The sequence below is a fragment of the Nothoprocta perdicaria genome, unplaced genomic scaffold (genome assembly GCF_003342845.1).
Source record: "Nothoprocta perdicaria isolate Ctin4 unplaced genomic scaffold, notPer1 scaffold_218, whole genome shotgun sequence".
Taxonomy (NCBI): Eukaryota; Metazoa; Chordata; class Aves; order Tinamiformes; family Tinamidae; genus Nothoprocta; species Nothoprocta perdicaria.
Genome location: NW_020455399.1, coordinates 514,162 through 528,015, shown reverse-complemented (window position 1 = coordinate 528,015; position 13,854 = coordinate 514,162). Strand labels below are relative to the sequence as shown.

Sequence of the window (13,854 nt, the reverse complement as noted above, 5' to 3'; positions counted from 1 at the left end):
GGCCCCACGCGGCCTCCGTCGCCCGCCGCCCCTTGTCCCCTCCCGCGCGCCGTCCTCGGCTGCCCGCAGCGGGGCGGGAGGCGCCCGACCCGCGCTTCCCATTGGCTGTTGCCGCGCCGAGTGGGCGGGGCCGCCACTGGACCGGCCCGAACCGGCTCGCACCGCGGGGGAGGCGAGGCAGAAGCAAGGCGCTCGGCCAATGCTCCCCGCTGATTGGCCGCGCCGGGCGGCGTGGGCGGGCCCAYGCGCCGAGAAGGCAGCGCGATTGGTGGCTGCGGGGGCTGCGGGGCGTGGCCTCCCCGGGGCTCCGCCCCGCCTCCGTGACCCGACGTGGGGCTTATAGGGGCGGCGCGCGGCGCGGCGCGGCTGGCGGCAGCGATGGCGGCGGCGGCACCGCGCGGGCTCCTGGCCCTCCTCGTCCTCAGCGGCCTCCTCGCCGGCGCCGCGGCCACAAGTAGGGGCCCGCGGGCGGGGGTCGGGATCGGGGCGAGGGGCTGGAGCGGGGCGGGCGCAGGGCGCGGCGGGGCCCGGCGGGGCCTGGCCGGGGAACGGGGGTGTCTGCGGTAGCCCCGGGCCGCGCGGGGCCCGGTACCGGTACGAGCGGCACGTGCTGCCGGGAGCGGGGGGGCTCGGCCGGAAAAAATCCCCGGAAAAAAATCCGTGGAGAGAGACGCGTTTCCACAAGGGAGGCTCCGTCCCGGGGCGCCGTGCCCGGCCGCTGCCGCAGCCTCCCCGCGCCCGGTGTCTGCAGCCCCTCCGGGCTAAGGGCTCCGGCGCTTCGGATGTGGAGCGCCAGGACGGGCCCCTCGGCGCTGATCCGCTGAGACCCGTGTGAATAACGGGAAACGCGTGAATAAAAACCATCCCCGGTGTTCCCGGAGCTGCTTCCTGCTCTCCCGGCCTCCTCCGGGCGGGCGTGGAGGCCGCCGGCTCYGTGCGGTGCCCGGGGAGGGGTCCCTGCCGCAGCACCGTCATTAACGGGGCTGCGGTGCTCACCGCAGGTGTCCAGCAGCCCTCCGGGTCCGCTCCCGTAAACACAGCGGGGCGGCCYGGCTTTTCCCGCGCCCCTCGTCCCTGCCTGGAGAGCGGCTCCCGGGAACGCTCCGTGCRAGGGCAGAGACCCTCGTCCGCACGGGGGTCCGTGCCCGCGCTCGGCTCACGAGGACAGAGCCTTCCAGAGGCTTCCTAGGGCCTCCGCTCTGTTATCCAGCGATTGCCGCTACATGAGGCTCGAGGCGGCAGATTGGAAGTGTCCGTAAGTGTCAGCGCTTCGTCTGTCCCCTTGCCGCGCTGAGCGCCGGCCCCGCGGCAGCGCCGGCCGCGCGGAGCYGTCCGGCTGCCTCCGGAGGCTGTTTTTAGTCTGAAGGTGACTCGAGGGTTATCTGCCCCTGGCCGCCTGCGCCGCTGTGGGATCGCAGGCTGGCCTGTCCCCAGCGGAGCCGCGCGGCTCGGCCCTGCTGGTGACGGTCTCGTTGCTTCTGTGACCTGGCTGYGGTTTACGGCCCCGCGCCGTCCCAGACGTGGCTCAGTGGGCTGGAGTGGGGTGTCCCAGGGCCCTGCAGCTGCTTTCCTGAGCCCCAGGTGTCCAGGAGTGGCCGCTCGGTCTGGTTTGTCCTGGAAAAGCAGAGAGGGGATTGAATCCCCTGAGAAACAGGAGCGATGCTTGCTGGTTTCTGCCCTCTGGATTCGAGTGCCTAGARAGTAACGTGGGTTTGCAGAGCCCGAGCTGCGCCCGAGCTGCGCGGCGGCTGAGAGCGAGGCTCTTTGCAAGAGCTCCTGTGGTCCCCGTGCCTTAATCGACTCGTGTCTGTAAGGGAAACCTTGGTTAGTAGCTCCTGACTTAAAGGAGGCTGCAGTTAAAACGGGACAGGCTTTGACAAGCCCTGCGGTCCGTTCCGCAGTGTCCCGAAGGATGCGGTTGGGAGTGCTTGAGCCCAGGCTTGTGTGTGAAAAGCCAAGTTGGAACACGAAAGCGGCAGGAGACTCGTCCCCCAAAACACAAAGATCTTSTCCCCCGCACTGTGCGAGTTCAACCTTGCGGAGCCGTTCAACGTGTTTAACTCAACGAGATTCGTGAGACCGTTGCGGTTAATGCTCCCATGTTTCCTCTGGAAAGCMGAGTGATTTGGGGGCATTCGGAAAAGGAAAGCTGGTTTCATCTCAAAACCCCACCTCGTCCGCCACAGCGTGTGGAGGGGATCTGGATAATTACAGATTTCTTAGGAACTTGGTAAGAAGTTAATGCCCTGCAGTGGTGCTTGGTACAGTTGGTACTTGTTGGCTCCGCTGTCAGCGTGAGTAATGCAGTCTGAAATGAGTGTGCAGGAAGTAGGTGTTGCAAAAGTACCAAATTCTTCTTAAATCTCCCTGAAACAGTCACGTAGGTAACCTTGACTCCAATATGCTGCCTTTTCCTGGCCTGCTGTTACCAGAGATCCCCCCKGCAGCTCCCCCCTCGAAGGAAGCAGCCCCTGGGGCCTCTCCTTGGCCCGCRTGTCTTGCAAGATTGTCCCCGTCGCTGCCTGTGGGAGCTGCTGCTCGGCGCTGATAACGCTGCCCTGGCCGGTGGCCGAGAGGCGTTCGGCAGCGCCGCTTCCCCCGGCCTCTGCCTTGGGGATTTACCTTTGAACCGCCCCGTTTCAAAAGCTGAACCCTCTGGACTCTGAGCACAGGAGCAATTTGGAAAATGCTGTTGTTTCAGCCTGCAGCTGCTTGTGGTTTTTAAATCTGTTTGCTGTTAATTTAGCTTTGCAAAGCTCAACTTGCCCGGCATGAGCAAAATATAATTTTGCTGCTTGTATTGCAGTGAATATCATGACTTTCTTAACCTGGCTTGTGATTGCCTGTAGCCTGCCAAATGCTCCCGGGAATTGCAGTTGCCTTGAGTGTTTAAAGGGTCTGACTTGGCTCCTGGTGAGCAGGATGACTCAGCAGGCATGTGAGCGAGCGCGGGGAGCGCGTCCCGCGCGTCCCGTGGGGCTCGCGGTGCCCAGCATCATCTCACGGCCCCGGGGCGACGCGGTGGGCGCCAGGAGCTGCCGGCTCTGAATTAAGAGCAAGTGACTTTGGGCACGGAGAGCTCCGGAGGGCTCTGCGGCGAGCTGCGGGGAAGGCTCTGCAGTGAGAACCTGGGGGTGAAACGCCGCGATGCCGCGTGCGGAGCGGGAGGCTCCTGCAGGTCCACGGGGCCCGTCCCGCCCCGGCTGTTCCGCAGAACATCCAACTAGCTCTTCCTTCCGAGCTCAGAAGGGTGTTGGAACAATGGCATGGATTCCTAATGTGTTGTGTTTAAGCCTATAGAGACACCAGAACAGGGAAGATCTGTCGCTGTGYGTTACAGAGGCCAAGGCAGGGCTGGCGCTGCCCTTCGCAGCCGCTCCGGCCGTGTCCTTCCACGGCGAGGCCCGGGCTGCCCTGCGGAGCGCAGGGGGTGTTTTGGCAGCCACACGGCACTCCTGCCTGAATGCAGCCGGTGCTCAGGTCTTGGGAGAACACTGGGGACTGGAGCAATAGGAATCTGGGGGTACCCGTGTGCCAGGATGGGACGCTGTGGATGGCATTGCTGCAGGCTGCACCYGCCTGTGGCACCCGGTGCCAGGTTGGAGACACTCCTGTTTCTGGTACTGCCCTTGCAGGAGGGGGTGCAATTCCTTAACTCCTGGTTAACTAGCTGATAATTACCTGATAACTAGTGATAACTAGTGGTGGAGTTAAATCAGTATTGCCAATGGGCTCCCTGCATTCCTGGCAGGGACCACTGAGCAGAGCTGGAGGCAATGAGGTAGCGGCAATGAGGACTGGTAACTTTGAGCTTGAGACCTAATTCTGTGCCGCAGGAGTTATCAAACTTCCACTGCAAAGCTGCAGTTTGGGCGCACTGGAAGCAGCTCAGGTGTCTGGAACGTGCTCCGTGTTCTTCTGCTTCCCGCCCCGTGCTTCTCGGCACGCACGGTGTTGTTGTGTTGTTAGCTGACCCGCTTCCTTGTCCTCTCGCCCAGAGGCCTGCCGCGCTCTTCATTTGTCCCGTGGCAATTGTATAACGTGGGCTTTTGTTGGGGGAATGGCGAGCGTTACGTAAGCGGCTGTTCTGCGCGTTGTGCCTTTGCAGCGGAGCGGCAGAAAGCGCCGCTGGCCGCGGAGCAGCGGCCGGGAGCCGCCGTCCCGTAAACGGGTAGCTGGAGAGGGCGCCTGGAGCAGCGAGGGGAGGGACAGGGCGGAATTCGCTGCCCTCGCAAACCGTGTCCCACCGTCTCAATGGCTGATTGTGTTTTTTCCTTGTAGAGGTTAAATTCTTGCTTTGCACTAACACTTTGCACTAATACCTCTTCAACTCATAGCTGGTTTTATAAAGTCACCACTGTCTCAAAAGAGACTGACTCAGGACAGCGTCGAGTTGTACTGCGAGGCGATTGGCAACCCTATCCCYGAGATCCAGTGGTGGTTTGAGGGGAACGATCCAAATGAGACCTATGCTCAGCTTTGGGATGGCGCGCGGCAGGACCGCGTCCAAATCAACGCCACCTACAACCTGCACTCTACCAGTACCGTCTCCATCGCGAACCTCTCGCTCGACGACTCGGGCATGTACGAGTGCCGGGCCAGCAACGACCCCGACCGCAACCACTTGTCGAAGAGCCCCAAAGTCAAGTGGATCCGTTCCCAGGCTAACGTTTTTGTCATCGAACGTGAGTGGCCACGCCGAGGCCTTGGCACTTGCTCGGACACTGATGTCTTGAGTCTCCTGCCGTGCTCACCCCTGCACCCGTGTCCCGTGACTTCCCGACAGCCCCCCTCACCCTCCCGCCCCGGCTGTAGAATCGAGGCTCCTTCCCTCCTGTGGTCCCCTCACCGCCCGTGATCGCTCCGGAGCGGCCGCGCTCCGAAGGGGCTGTGACCTGCGGCGCTCCCGGCGCCTCCCCGGAGCGCTCATGGCTTCAGTCCCCCCGTGTCCCGGTGCCCTTCGGCAGAATTAAGGCTCTTGATTCTGCTGGTAGACTCTGCCCTAACCACCACTGACCAAGCCGCCCTGCAGCTCGCTACGACTTCTGCTCCTGTCAACGTCCTGCTTTGAGCCCGCTGTCCTGCTGCTGGCGCAAGCTGGGGGGAGCCAGGTCTGCTTTGGGTTTCTTGGGAAGCAACCATTTTTGAATGGCCGTGTCCGTGTGACACTGAGTGTCATCTAGTCGCCTGGACCCTAGGAGTGACCAAACTCCCTCTACTTAGAGCTGAAAGTTGAACTCTTGAGCCAAGATGCTGTTATTTTCACCCAAAAAAGGGAAACCTGAACTAGTGAGGGAGTTTAACAGCTTACCGAGATCCTGTCATGAACCCTGATGTGAAAGGGAGCAAAATGGCTAACATTCTCCTCGGCTTAAATGTGCTAGGAAATGCAAAGCTCCTGTGGAATTTTCCTCCAGTGGAATTTGGATAGGAGGAGAAACAAAATATCTCTTAGCCCTGTGCAAAAATCGTKCCTTCCAAGAAAAGGGGAATGGGTGTGAGGGTAGGAAACATCAAGTGTCACTATAGGGCTGTATAATGGCTCTACTAAAGGCAGCTGTTTTATTGAATGTCCCTCCTATAAGCAGAAATGTCTGAGTAATCGTATGTTGCATAATTTACTGCTTCTTGGCACGCAGAGGCCCAGGACCTTTAGGAACCGTGGTTCCACACGTTCTCCCTGGAGTAAACATAGCTGCAAATCCCGGGTGGCATCAGGTGCTGGGTTCGCTCCGCACAAGGAGTCTCCATCGCTGTCCTCAGCCGTGCGCCCCGTCGCGCACTGAATCCGCCCAGATCCTGGCTTTGGTGGGTGCCAGGGTGGCTCGTGAGGGCAGAGCCCTGTTGTGCCGCTCTGCCGGAGCGCGGGCTGAGCCCCTCGGAGCGCGCAGGAGGCTCCGCGCTGGGCAGGGTGGGCGGCAGAGCGCCCGGCCACGGCGCTAGCGTCAGGGTCCTCTTGTAGACATCTGGCCTCCAACCCTGCCCTGCTCTCATCAGCCCTGGTAGGAAACTGGTAGAGAAGGTAAGTGCAAAGCAGTGATGGGGACGAGGAGCTCTGTTTTCATATTGTTTTCTCAAGTTCTTGAGCAGGTGTGTGACCGCTCGAGTCCTCTGTGTTAACTGTCCTTGAATTTACACCTGCAGGTCCAAACATCATAGCTCTCGTGAGCGTCACTCCTGGCAAACTGATCCTCTCGTGTAACATGACTGCGCCCCATGGTCCCGTTGAGGGCCACGAGTGGATGAGAGGTGACAAGACCCTTCAAACAGACACRGAATCGAGTGCTTTCACCAGCTACACGTAAGTGTTGGCAAGGCCAGGGAAGAATCTCTCTGCAGAGACAGGTATTTTACCAGAAACAGCTAATATTATCAGTTCTTCCTCAACTGAAGCCCTGTCAAATGCAGCCTTGCAGGAAATGCAAACCGCAACCTCAGCTCATGAGTTGGGCAGAATAAAGGGTTGTTTAGGCCCGGCCTTTCCCCTTTGTGAGGAGGAGGCAAAAGGAGGAAGGCAAAGTAAATACCTGCCACGTGTCCTCAGTRAAGGCAGTGCTGCAGTTCGGTGCTCTCCTGCTGGTGCCCTTCATGCGAGGCCAGTTGCCCTGGGCTGGGGTGGCCAGGGCTGCCTGCTTGGGACGGCACGAGCCTGCTTGTCATCCTGCAGCTGACTTGTATATACATACACAAAATCTGTGTATACTCAAGGTATGTACACGTCCAATGTGGAGTCTCTCCCTATAGAACCAGCTGCATAGTTGCCTGCAAGTTAGAGGCAGAACTGTTGCTTCTGCCTTGCACAGACCATTTGCCGGCTGTGGCTGGGCAGGGGCTGGAATCGCAGCCTTATTGTGGCAGTGCAGTGAGCTTTCCAGTCCGATTAGAGTCAGGCCTGGCTGGCACTGGCCCAGCCGCTGGAGAGGCATCATGTCCTTTTGTRTGGCTCTGCCGACGTGCCTCTCTCCCCATAGCAACAGGGAGCTGAACAAGGATTAAAGTATTTATAACCCAGCCTCCCTCGTGTGACCTCAATTCCTTAGCCGGGTGGTTTTGGGGAGCGGGAAGCTCTGCACAGCGGAGCTAACAAACAGCCTCTTGTCCCGGCGCAGGCAAAGAACTCCAACTTTGTGCCCACCCCTGCTTGTGCGGATACTGCTAAGCTGCAGGAGGAGATGCTTGTTGCAATGCACCGTAATCCACTAAATCCTATTGCAGCAAACTTACAAAAATGAAAAGGGAGAGAGGTCTTGCTGTGCTTGGATCAATATAGAAATCCAGCCTGTTTTTTTGTCATTATATTGCCGTGTGTTCCAGTGGACTTTTCTGTAGGATGAATAGCTCCTATCTYTGCTTGCCTCGCACTGAGTGTGTTATCCTAAGCTCTTTGCCTGTCCGCTTTAAAGCTGAGCTGCAGGCTAATAATTGGAGAGGGGAGTGGCTGTGTCCTGCGTTGTGCAAGCTGCAGTGCTCTGCTGCRCTCGTGGAGACGGAGGTTTGCGCTGCAAGGTGGATTGTAGCAGGCCTGTGTAAAAGAGGGAAGGGCCTGGAATTACAGCTCCGTGGAGCGCTGCTGCTGGGAGAGCAATGTTGTCCTCCGGCTCTTGGATTTCTGCCTCTGTTTTAGCTAATGGCCAGGTCTTGGGTAGGGAGTAAAACACTGCTGGTCTCCTGGCTTCAAAGCTAAAGATCAAGTGGTCTTAAAAAAATCACCGAATTAACAGACGAGTGTCAGACTGAAGTGTGTAGGAAACCCTCTTCTGTTCCGCTTAATGCGTAGAGAGAGGCAAAGGAGAGTTGTAGCTAAATGGTGCATAAGTGTTGGAGCTGGAGGGTGTGAAATTCCTGTAGACGAGATTGCTTTTTAAATGTTTATGCATGCCTGCTGCTTTCCCTGGTCTGGAATTCAGAGTCTGCTTTGTGGATGCCAGTTATGGCACATGGCTTATGTGCCAACCTCCTTCTCTTGGTAGAATTGAGGGGAAGATGGAAGAGCACTCTGGAGTGTACGACTGYGTCTACAAAACAAACCCAGTAGTGAAAGGACAAGTGAATATATCAGGTAACCTCCTGTGTTCTCTTCTGGGACTGGTGGTGGGGAGAGGGGAGGTTCTAGTTGCCTACATTGGAAAAATGTAGGACATGTAGGAGGTCTCCATTTTGATCGTGTGCCMAGTTGGCTGTAAGATTAAGTCTTAGACCTCGCAGTAAATCAGTGTTCTGCAGTGGGCACGTGCCCACRAGACGTGGGAGAGGGATAATACCTGCCAGTCAAATCCGTTTGACCCTTTCAAAGCAGCTTGGCGTGCTTGCTCTCCAAGTGCTGAAGTTTGGACTAGTGAGAGGGATGAGATCTATAATGTAGGCTGAGAAATGAGATCTATAATGTAGCCCGYGGGCAGTGTGAATGGTGTCTGATCTATACTGAAGTGCCTTTTCCCCCTTGCCACAGTGGCACCCCAGGTGGTGGCATACAAGAAGTCTGAGCACGGCAATGAGGGGGACACYGGAGTGCTCACCTGCAAAAGTCCCTCTTTTCCCCCTGTCAGCACATGGACTTGGTACAAAAATGAGCGAGAGGTAAGTGCTGGAGCAGCATCTCCCTTCCCTTCTGCCTCTCCTGGCAAAGAGCTGCAGGACGCGTTCCCTCGGAACAAGCCATTTCAGAGCGGCCTCCTCAAGGCCTTGGCACTGAGGAGCTCTGGTAGAACCATCCGTGTGGTTGCCCTGAGAGCTGTGGTTTGGGTTCTCCCTCCTGCCAGCCCATCATCAACGCGTCCGGTCGGTACATCATCAAGTCGAGCGGCAACAAGACAGAGCTGCGCATTCTGAAGCTGAGCATCGAGGAGGATACGGGCGACTACCACTGCAACGCCAGCAACGCCTTCGGCTTCGGCGGCGCCGCCGTGAACCTGCGCGTGCGCAGCCGCCTCGCCGCGCTCTGGCCCTTCCTGGGCATCGTCGCAGAAGTCCTCGTTCTTGTCACCATCATCTTCATCTATGAGAAGAGGAGGAAGCCGGATGAGGTTCTCGATGGTAAGAAGCACTTGATTAAATCTTTGCAGGTACATCAAGCAGCTTGTAAAACGGACACAAAATGTTCTCTTTGAGTTCCTYTTGTAGGATGGGCCTAAAGACTTGAATGAGAGCTGTTTATCAGAGTGCTTCCAATATAATCATGCAGGGTTTTAGCAAGCTAAAGAAAATGTTTGTCCTGTTTACTTCTGTGGGGCTCTGTCTTATCAACGTTTATAAAGACCTGCTGGGAGGGTGTGAAGCAGGCAGAGCTGTTCTCAGGGCTGCCTGGAGGCAGGATGAGAGGCCATGGACACAAACCCAAACAGGAAATTCTGAACATGAGAAAACAGTTTTTCTCTGCAAGATTGGTAAGACTTTCAGAGCAGGTTTTCCAGAAACAGTGGGATCTCCCTCCTGGGAGAGCCAGGGCCCATGTTGCTTCCTCGTGAGCCCAGGTTTACYTTAACTTCAATTCACCTTTGAGTTGTTTTGGCATTCAAAGGCTCCCCGGGTCTCTTTCAAAGTCCAGTGCTTCTTTCCTCTGTTGTGGGAGCACTGGCTCCTCCCTTCCCCTATCGCCTGGGATCTCCATTGTGTTGGCCCAGCAGCTGCTCCCTTATCTGATCCGGTTAACAATGACCGGTCTCCTTCCTGCTCCCAGTCCCTTTAGCCTTCCCAGGAATGGCACAGCAGGTGAGCTGGGGGTGGGGGGCAAGGCAAGCAGAGAGGCTGAAAACAAGGTGCTAAACACCCCTCCTGACTGCATGGCTTGGGAAATGCTGCTAAATGCAGCCCCAGAGCAGTGCTTTGTCTTCTGGCACCCTTGCTGGGTGGAGGTCTTATAGCTCAAGAGTGTTTTATCTGACAAATAAAGTATAGAGCCTGGCTGTTGAGGGGTCTGTTTGGATGCCCGCAGTGCTGATGAGCCCGCAGCTGCAGTGGGAGCTCCGACAGGGCAGGTTATAGTGACATTGCCGAGGCCTCTTGGGTTGCTCTGCGAGCAGACTCCTTGAGCTCATGTTTTCAGATGCCAGTATGTGAGGGTGGGCACTGCACAAGCAACCACACAGCACTTCAGCTCCTTGGTTCTCCTTCCTCCAAAGTCCTTGCAGCTTTGCTGCTCCTGAGGGGAGGTAGCAAGAAGCCAGTGCTGAGGAGCTCAGACCAGAGCTGTTCCTCGTGTATGGCCCTGACCTGGCCACTTGTGCCCSCTGCTTTGGGGTGTCTAGCTGGGTACCGGGGCACTATCCGGGCTGCTGTTACCTTTCTATTCTTCCCTTCTCTGCTGCTGCCCACTATCTCAATGGTAAGTAGATGGTCTGGGCCRTGTCCTGCGTTGCTCCGCTGTGCAGCTGCACGCAGCTTTGGTGCCCAAGACGGTGCCAGGACCTAGAGCTGCACCTCCCTGCTGGGCCTGGGCTGTGGGAGGTGGCAGGCTGCAGGAGCTGGTGAAAGCTGCGCTGCCTGGCAGGGCTGCTCTTCCCTGCGCTTCAGTGCAGCGAGGATGCGCTCTGCGGTGTGTCTTTGGTGAAATCTGTGGAGCAGACAGGCTTAGTTCTGCTGATGGTTAAGCCTCGTTCTGGAAGCATCCTCTTTGGATTCCTCTTGGCTTGCTGCTAGCCTCTGCGTTTGGGTCTGGGGGCATTGGAATTCGTGGGGCTGAGAGCAGGGGGAGCTGCAGCGGCTGCTGTGCTGTCCCGCTGCATGCATGTGAGGCTCTGCTCTGGTTTTAAGCCCTACTGGGAGGACTGGCTAGTCTGCATCAGACTCAGCTTCTGGGGGTGGCTTCACTTGTGCCTCAGGATTAATGAAGTGCAAGACCTGATCTCTGCTGAGCAGGGCTAAAGACTTGGTTATCCTGCGAGCCAGACTTGCTCTGTGCCAACAGAAGCAGCTGCATAACAGGAGCTTATGTCTAAGCTCATGTCCTGCCTAAGCTTAGACGTGAAGCAGCTTACTAATCATGAAGGGGATGGTGGTGCTTGGCTAAGTAGCCCCCTGCTAGCCAAGTCCCAGCAAAAGGGAAGCTCTGTGGGGTGGGAGCCCTGCAGGTTCCAGTCCTGCCTGGGCACTAATATCCAGGAATTCCTGTGGGATTGGAATCCCAGGCCCTGGGGACAGAGCRGTAGGTTACTTTGCACATGTTCCTGATGCTATTTTTTCTCTTCTTTCTGGACTGTGCTGATCATGAAGACGATGATGGAGGTTCTGCACCACTGTAAGTACCTCAYTTTCCTATTAAGCCAGACTCATTCCTGTAGATCGTATTCCCCAGGGAATCTGTTCAAAGGCAGAAGCTGGCCAGTGCTGAGAACTCACCACCTTTCTGGGAGACTTTTTCCCTTCTGCATAGTACGTTTAGTGTGGCCTGTGTATCCATGACAAAAATGGTGTTGGTAGAAAAAGGTCTCAAGCTCTGTTTTTTTTTCCTGACAACTCTTTTATTTTGGCACATCTTGAGCGTTTACTGGGACCTGTAATCCAGTAGCGGTCAGGGTGGGCTTTTGTGCTGTTTCTTTCCCCCACTGACCCTTTTTTCTTTCCAGGAAAAGCAACGCCACAAACCACAAGGACAAGAACGTCCGCCAGAGAAACGCGAACTAGGAGCAGGGCCAGGTGAGTGCRGCTCTGCTGGAGGTCTCCTCGCAGCACGTGGCCCTGCTGCACGGACGGACTCTAACCCACTTCTTCTCTTGTACCAGGTGCTGTGTAGCTGAAGAAGTCTGGACATTTTTTCTTCCTTTTTTTTGGTAAAATAGTACCATGAATATCCTAGTGCATCCTTGCAATTCAGTTATTTCACTTTCTAAAGAAACTTCAGAGTTGTAGAATCTAAAATACACTCTTTTTTWAAAAAATAAAAGGTGTGGGAGGGTTTTTCTATCTGTCAGTGTAAATCCCCTGATGCTGGTAGTCTTGGCTGTCTCTGCCCTTGGTTTCTTCATGTTGGATAGAGGGTAAGTGGGAGCAAAACCTGCTTCTGTCCCTTGCGCGAGGGAGGGACAGGGTGTCTTGGAGCACCCTCCTTGCCCACCTCGGCTTTTGGGAGGCCGTGCAAGGAGCTGCCCTGTGCTGTGCTGAGGGGGTGCCAGGACCCCTGTTCCCTGTGGATGTCCTGGTTCCCGTGGGTCAGGAAGAACCTGCTCTGGTTACYGTTGGGACGTGACCTGACCTGACGGAAGGGAGGGGGGTTCCCAGTGTTCCCCAGGGTCACCAGGAGCAAGGCGACCTCTTCCCGCAGTCCTGGAGCTGCTCTGCAAGGACACCGGGAACGTCTGTCCATTGGATCTTTGGGAAGAGCAGCAGAACTTGGGGTCGAATATCGGCGCCCTGCATCCTCATCAGCTCCCTGCGGAGCTGCTCTGCTTACCCTCCTAAAGAAGCAACAAGGAGGCAGCGTCAGAGCTGGAGCCTGATTAAACGTGATTAGTGTTAACTTATTTCTTGGGCTTTGTTAGTATCTCTTCTAAAGTTGCTGCAGTGTGGGGCTAGGGGATAGTGCTGGAGTGAACATAGGGGCTGTGGGGGGCTTTGGGGGGCAGCTTTTAACAGCATGTGTTCTTGTGCTTAAGCCAGCTTGGTGTYGTGTGACATAGGAGCCTGAGAGCAGAGCCTGTGTTAGCCTTGCTGTGGGGTAGCAGTGAACTCCTCCCTCTGTTAACGTGCTTCACCAATAAACATGATTCCTCTCTCTTTTTTTCCACCTCTGTTTGGAGTCCGTTCTCCCCTCCCTGGGGCCTGCTCGGCCTCTCTGCTCGCCTCCTTTCTGGCCATGGACTGGGCGTTTCCAGGGGCTTGGGTGACTCGTCCTGGGCTCCTCCTGCCCCATGGGGGAACCGAGAGGTGCCCAGGCCTTCAGAAGGGGATGAGCCCTGCTCCCTCYTGGGAGCACTGGGCACCCTCTGCTCCTGTCTCCAGCTGCTGTGGGGCTGTCAGTGCTGCCCTCGCTGCCCTGGGGCTGTGGGAGCCGCTCGGGGCTTTGGGTTTCACCCCTGTTACCGGAGCCTTTGCCCTGGACGTTGGGATATCTGCAGCTGACAGACTGAGCRCCAGGCAAGAGCCCGTGGCCAAAACAAGCAGTGCAGCAGGGCCTGGGCAGCGGGAGGGCAGGGAAGCATCGGGAAGCTGGGACAGGAGCGGAAGGTCAATCTCGGCCTCATGCAGCTAAGAGCTGATGCTGGAGCAAGAGCCGGGCCCCAGTGAAGGACGAGCTGGAGCTGCCCCTTGGGGGCAGGTCCCGCTCACACAGCAGGGTGCAGAGCTGCCCTGGTCAGTGCCCCTGTCCTCGGAGCGGGGCAGCTGCAGGAAGGCTGCATGCATGTGCACACATGCACGTACATGTATGCACCCACATGCATGCACACACATGCAGCTGTGTGTGCACCCGGGGCAGCAGCCCAGCCCTGCGCTTCCGTGGCCTTGCAGGAGCGCAGCCTGGCCCTGCAGCCAAACGCCTTTCCCTGCTCCGCGGGGCCCGGCCGGCCTGGCAGCGGCTCGTGCAGCCCCGGGCGCTGCTCGCGGCCGCCCCGGTGCCGCCGCGCCGCGTGGCTCTGCCGCACGTAGGGGCGTTATGCAAGCCCTTCACAGCCGGMCTTGCGGGGCCCGTCCTGCTGCAATATCAATGCAGGGCTTAATTTCTCTGATGAGGATTACGGGCCCTGCCTGACCCTGCTCCGGCTGCAGCACAAAGCCCCATTTGTGTCCTTTGTTTGTCTGGGCTGGCTCCAGGGGGGAAAACAGGGTGGAAAGCAGACCTGGAGCTGTGGCGGGGATGGAGCAGCCTGTGCTGCTCCCTGCCGGGCCGGCAGCCCCGTGCGCGCAGCCCTGCGCCGCGCAGCC

General features: G+C 57.5%; 1 protein-coding gene across 1 annotated transcript; it reads left to right on the top strand.

The window, feature by feature from the left end:
- Nucleotides 1-371: 371 nt before the first annotated feature.
- Nucleotides 372-12,390, top strand: BSG (basigin (Ok blood group)). Its single transcript, XM_026038872.1, has 8 exons — nucleotides 372-454; nucleotides 6,145-6,301; nucleotides 7,971-8,059; nucleotides 8,450-8,577; nucleotides 8,760-9,033; nucleotides 11,209-11,233; nucleotides 11,562-11,631; nucleotides 11,718-12,390. Exons 1-7 carry the CDS (start codon nucleotides 379-381, stop codon nucleotides 11,617-11,619), a joined length of 807 nt encoding a protein of 268 aa, XP_025894657.1. The 5' UTR covers nucleotides 372-378; the 3' UTR covers nucleotides 11,620-11,631; nucleotides 11,718-12,390.
- The last annotated feature ends 1,464 nt before the right edge of the window (nucleotides 12,391-13,854 follow it).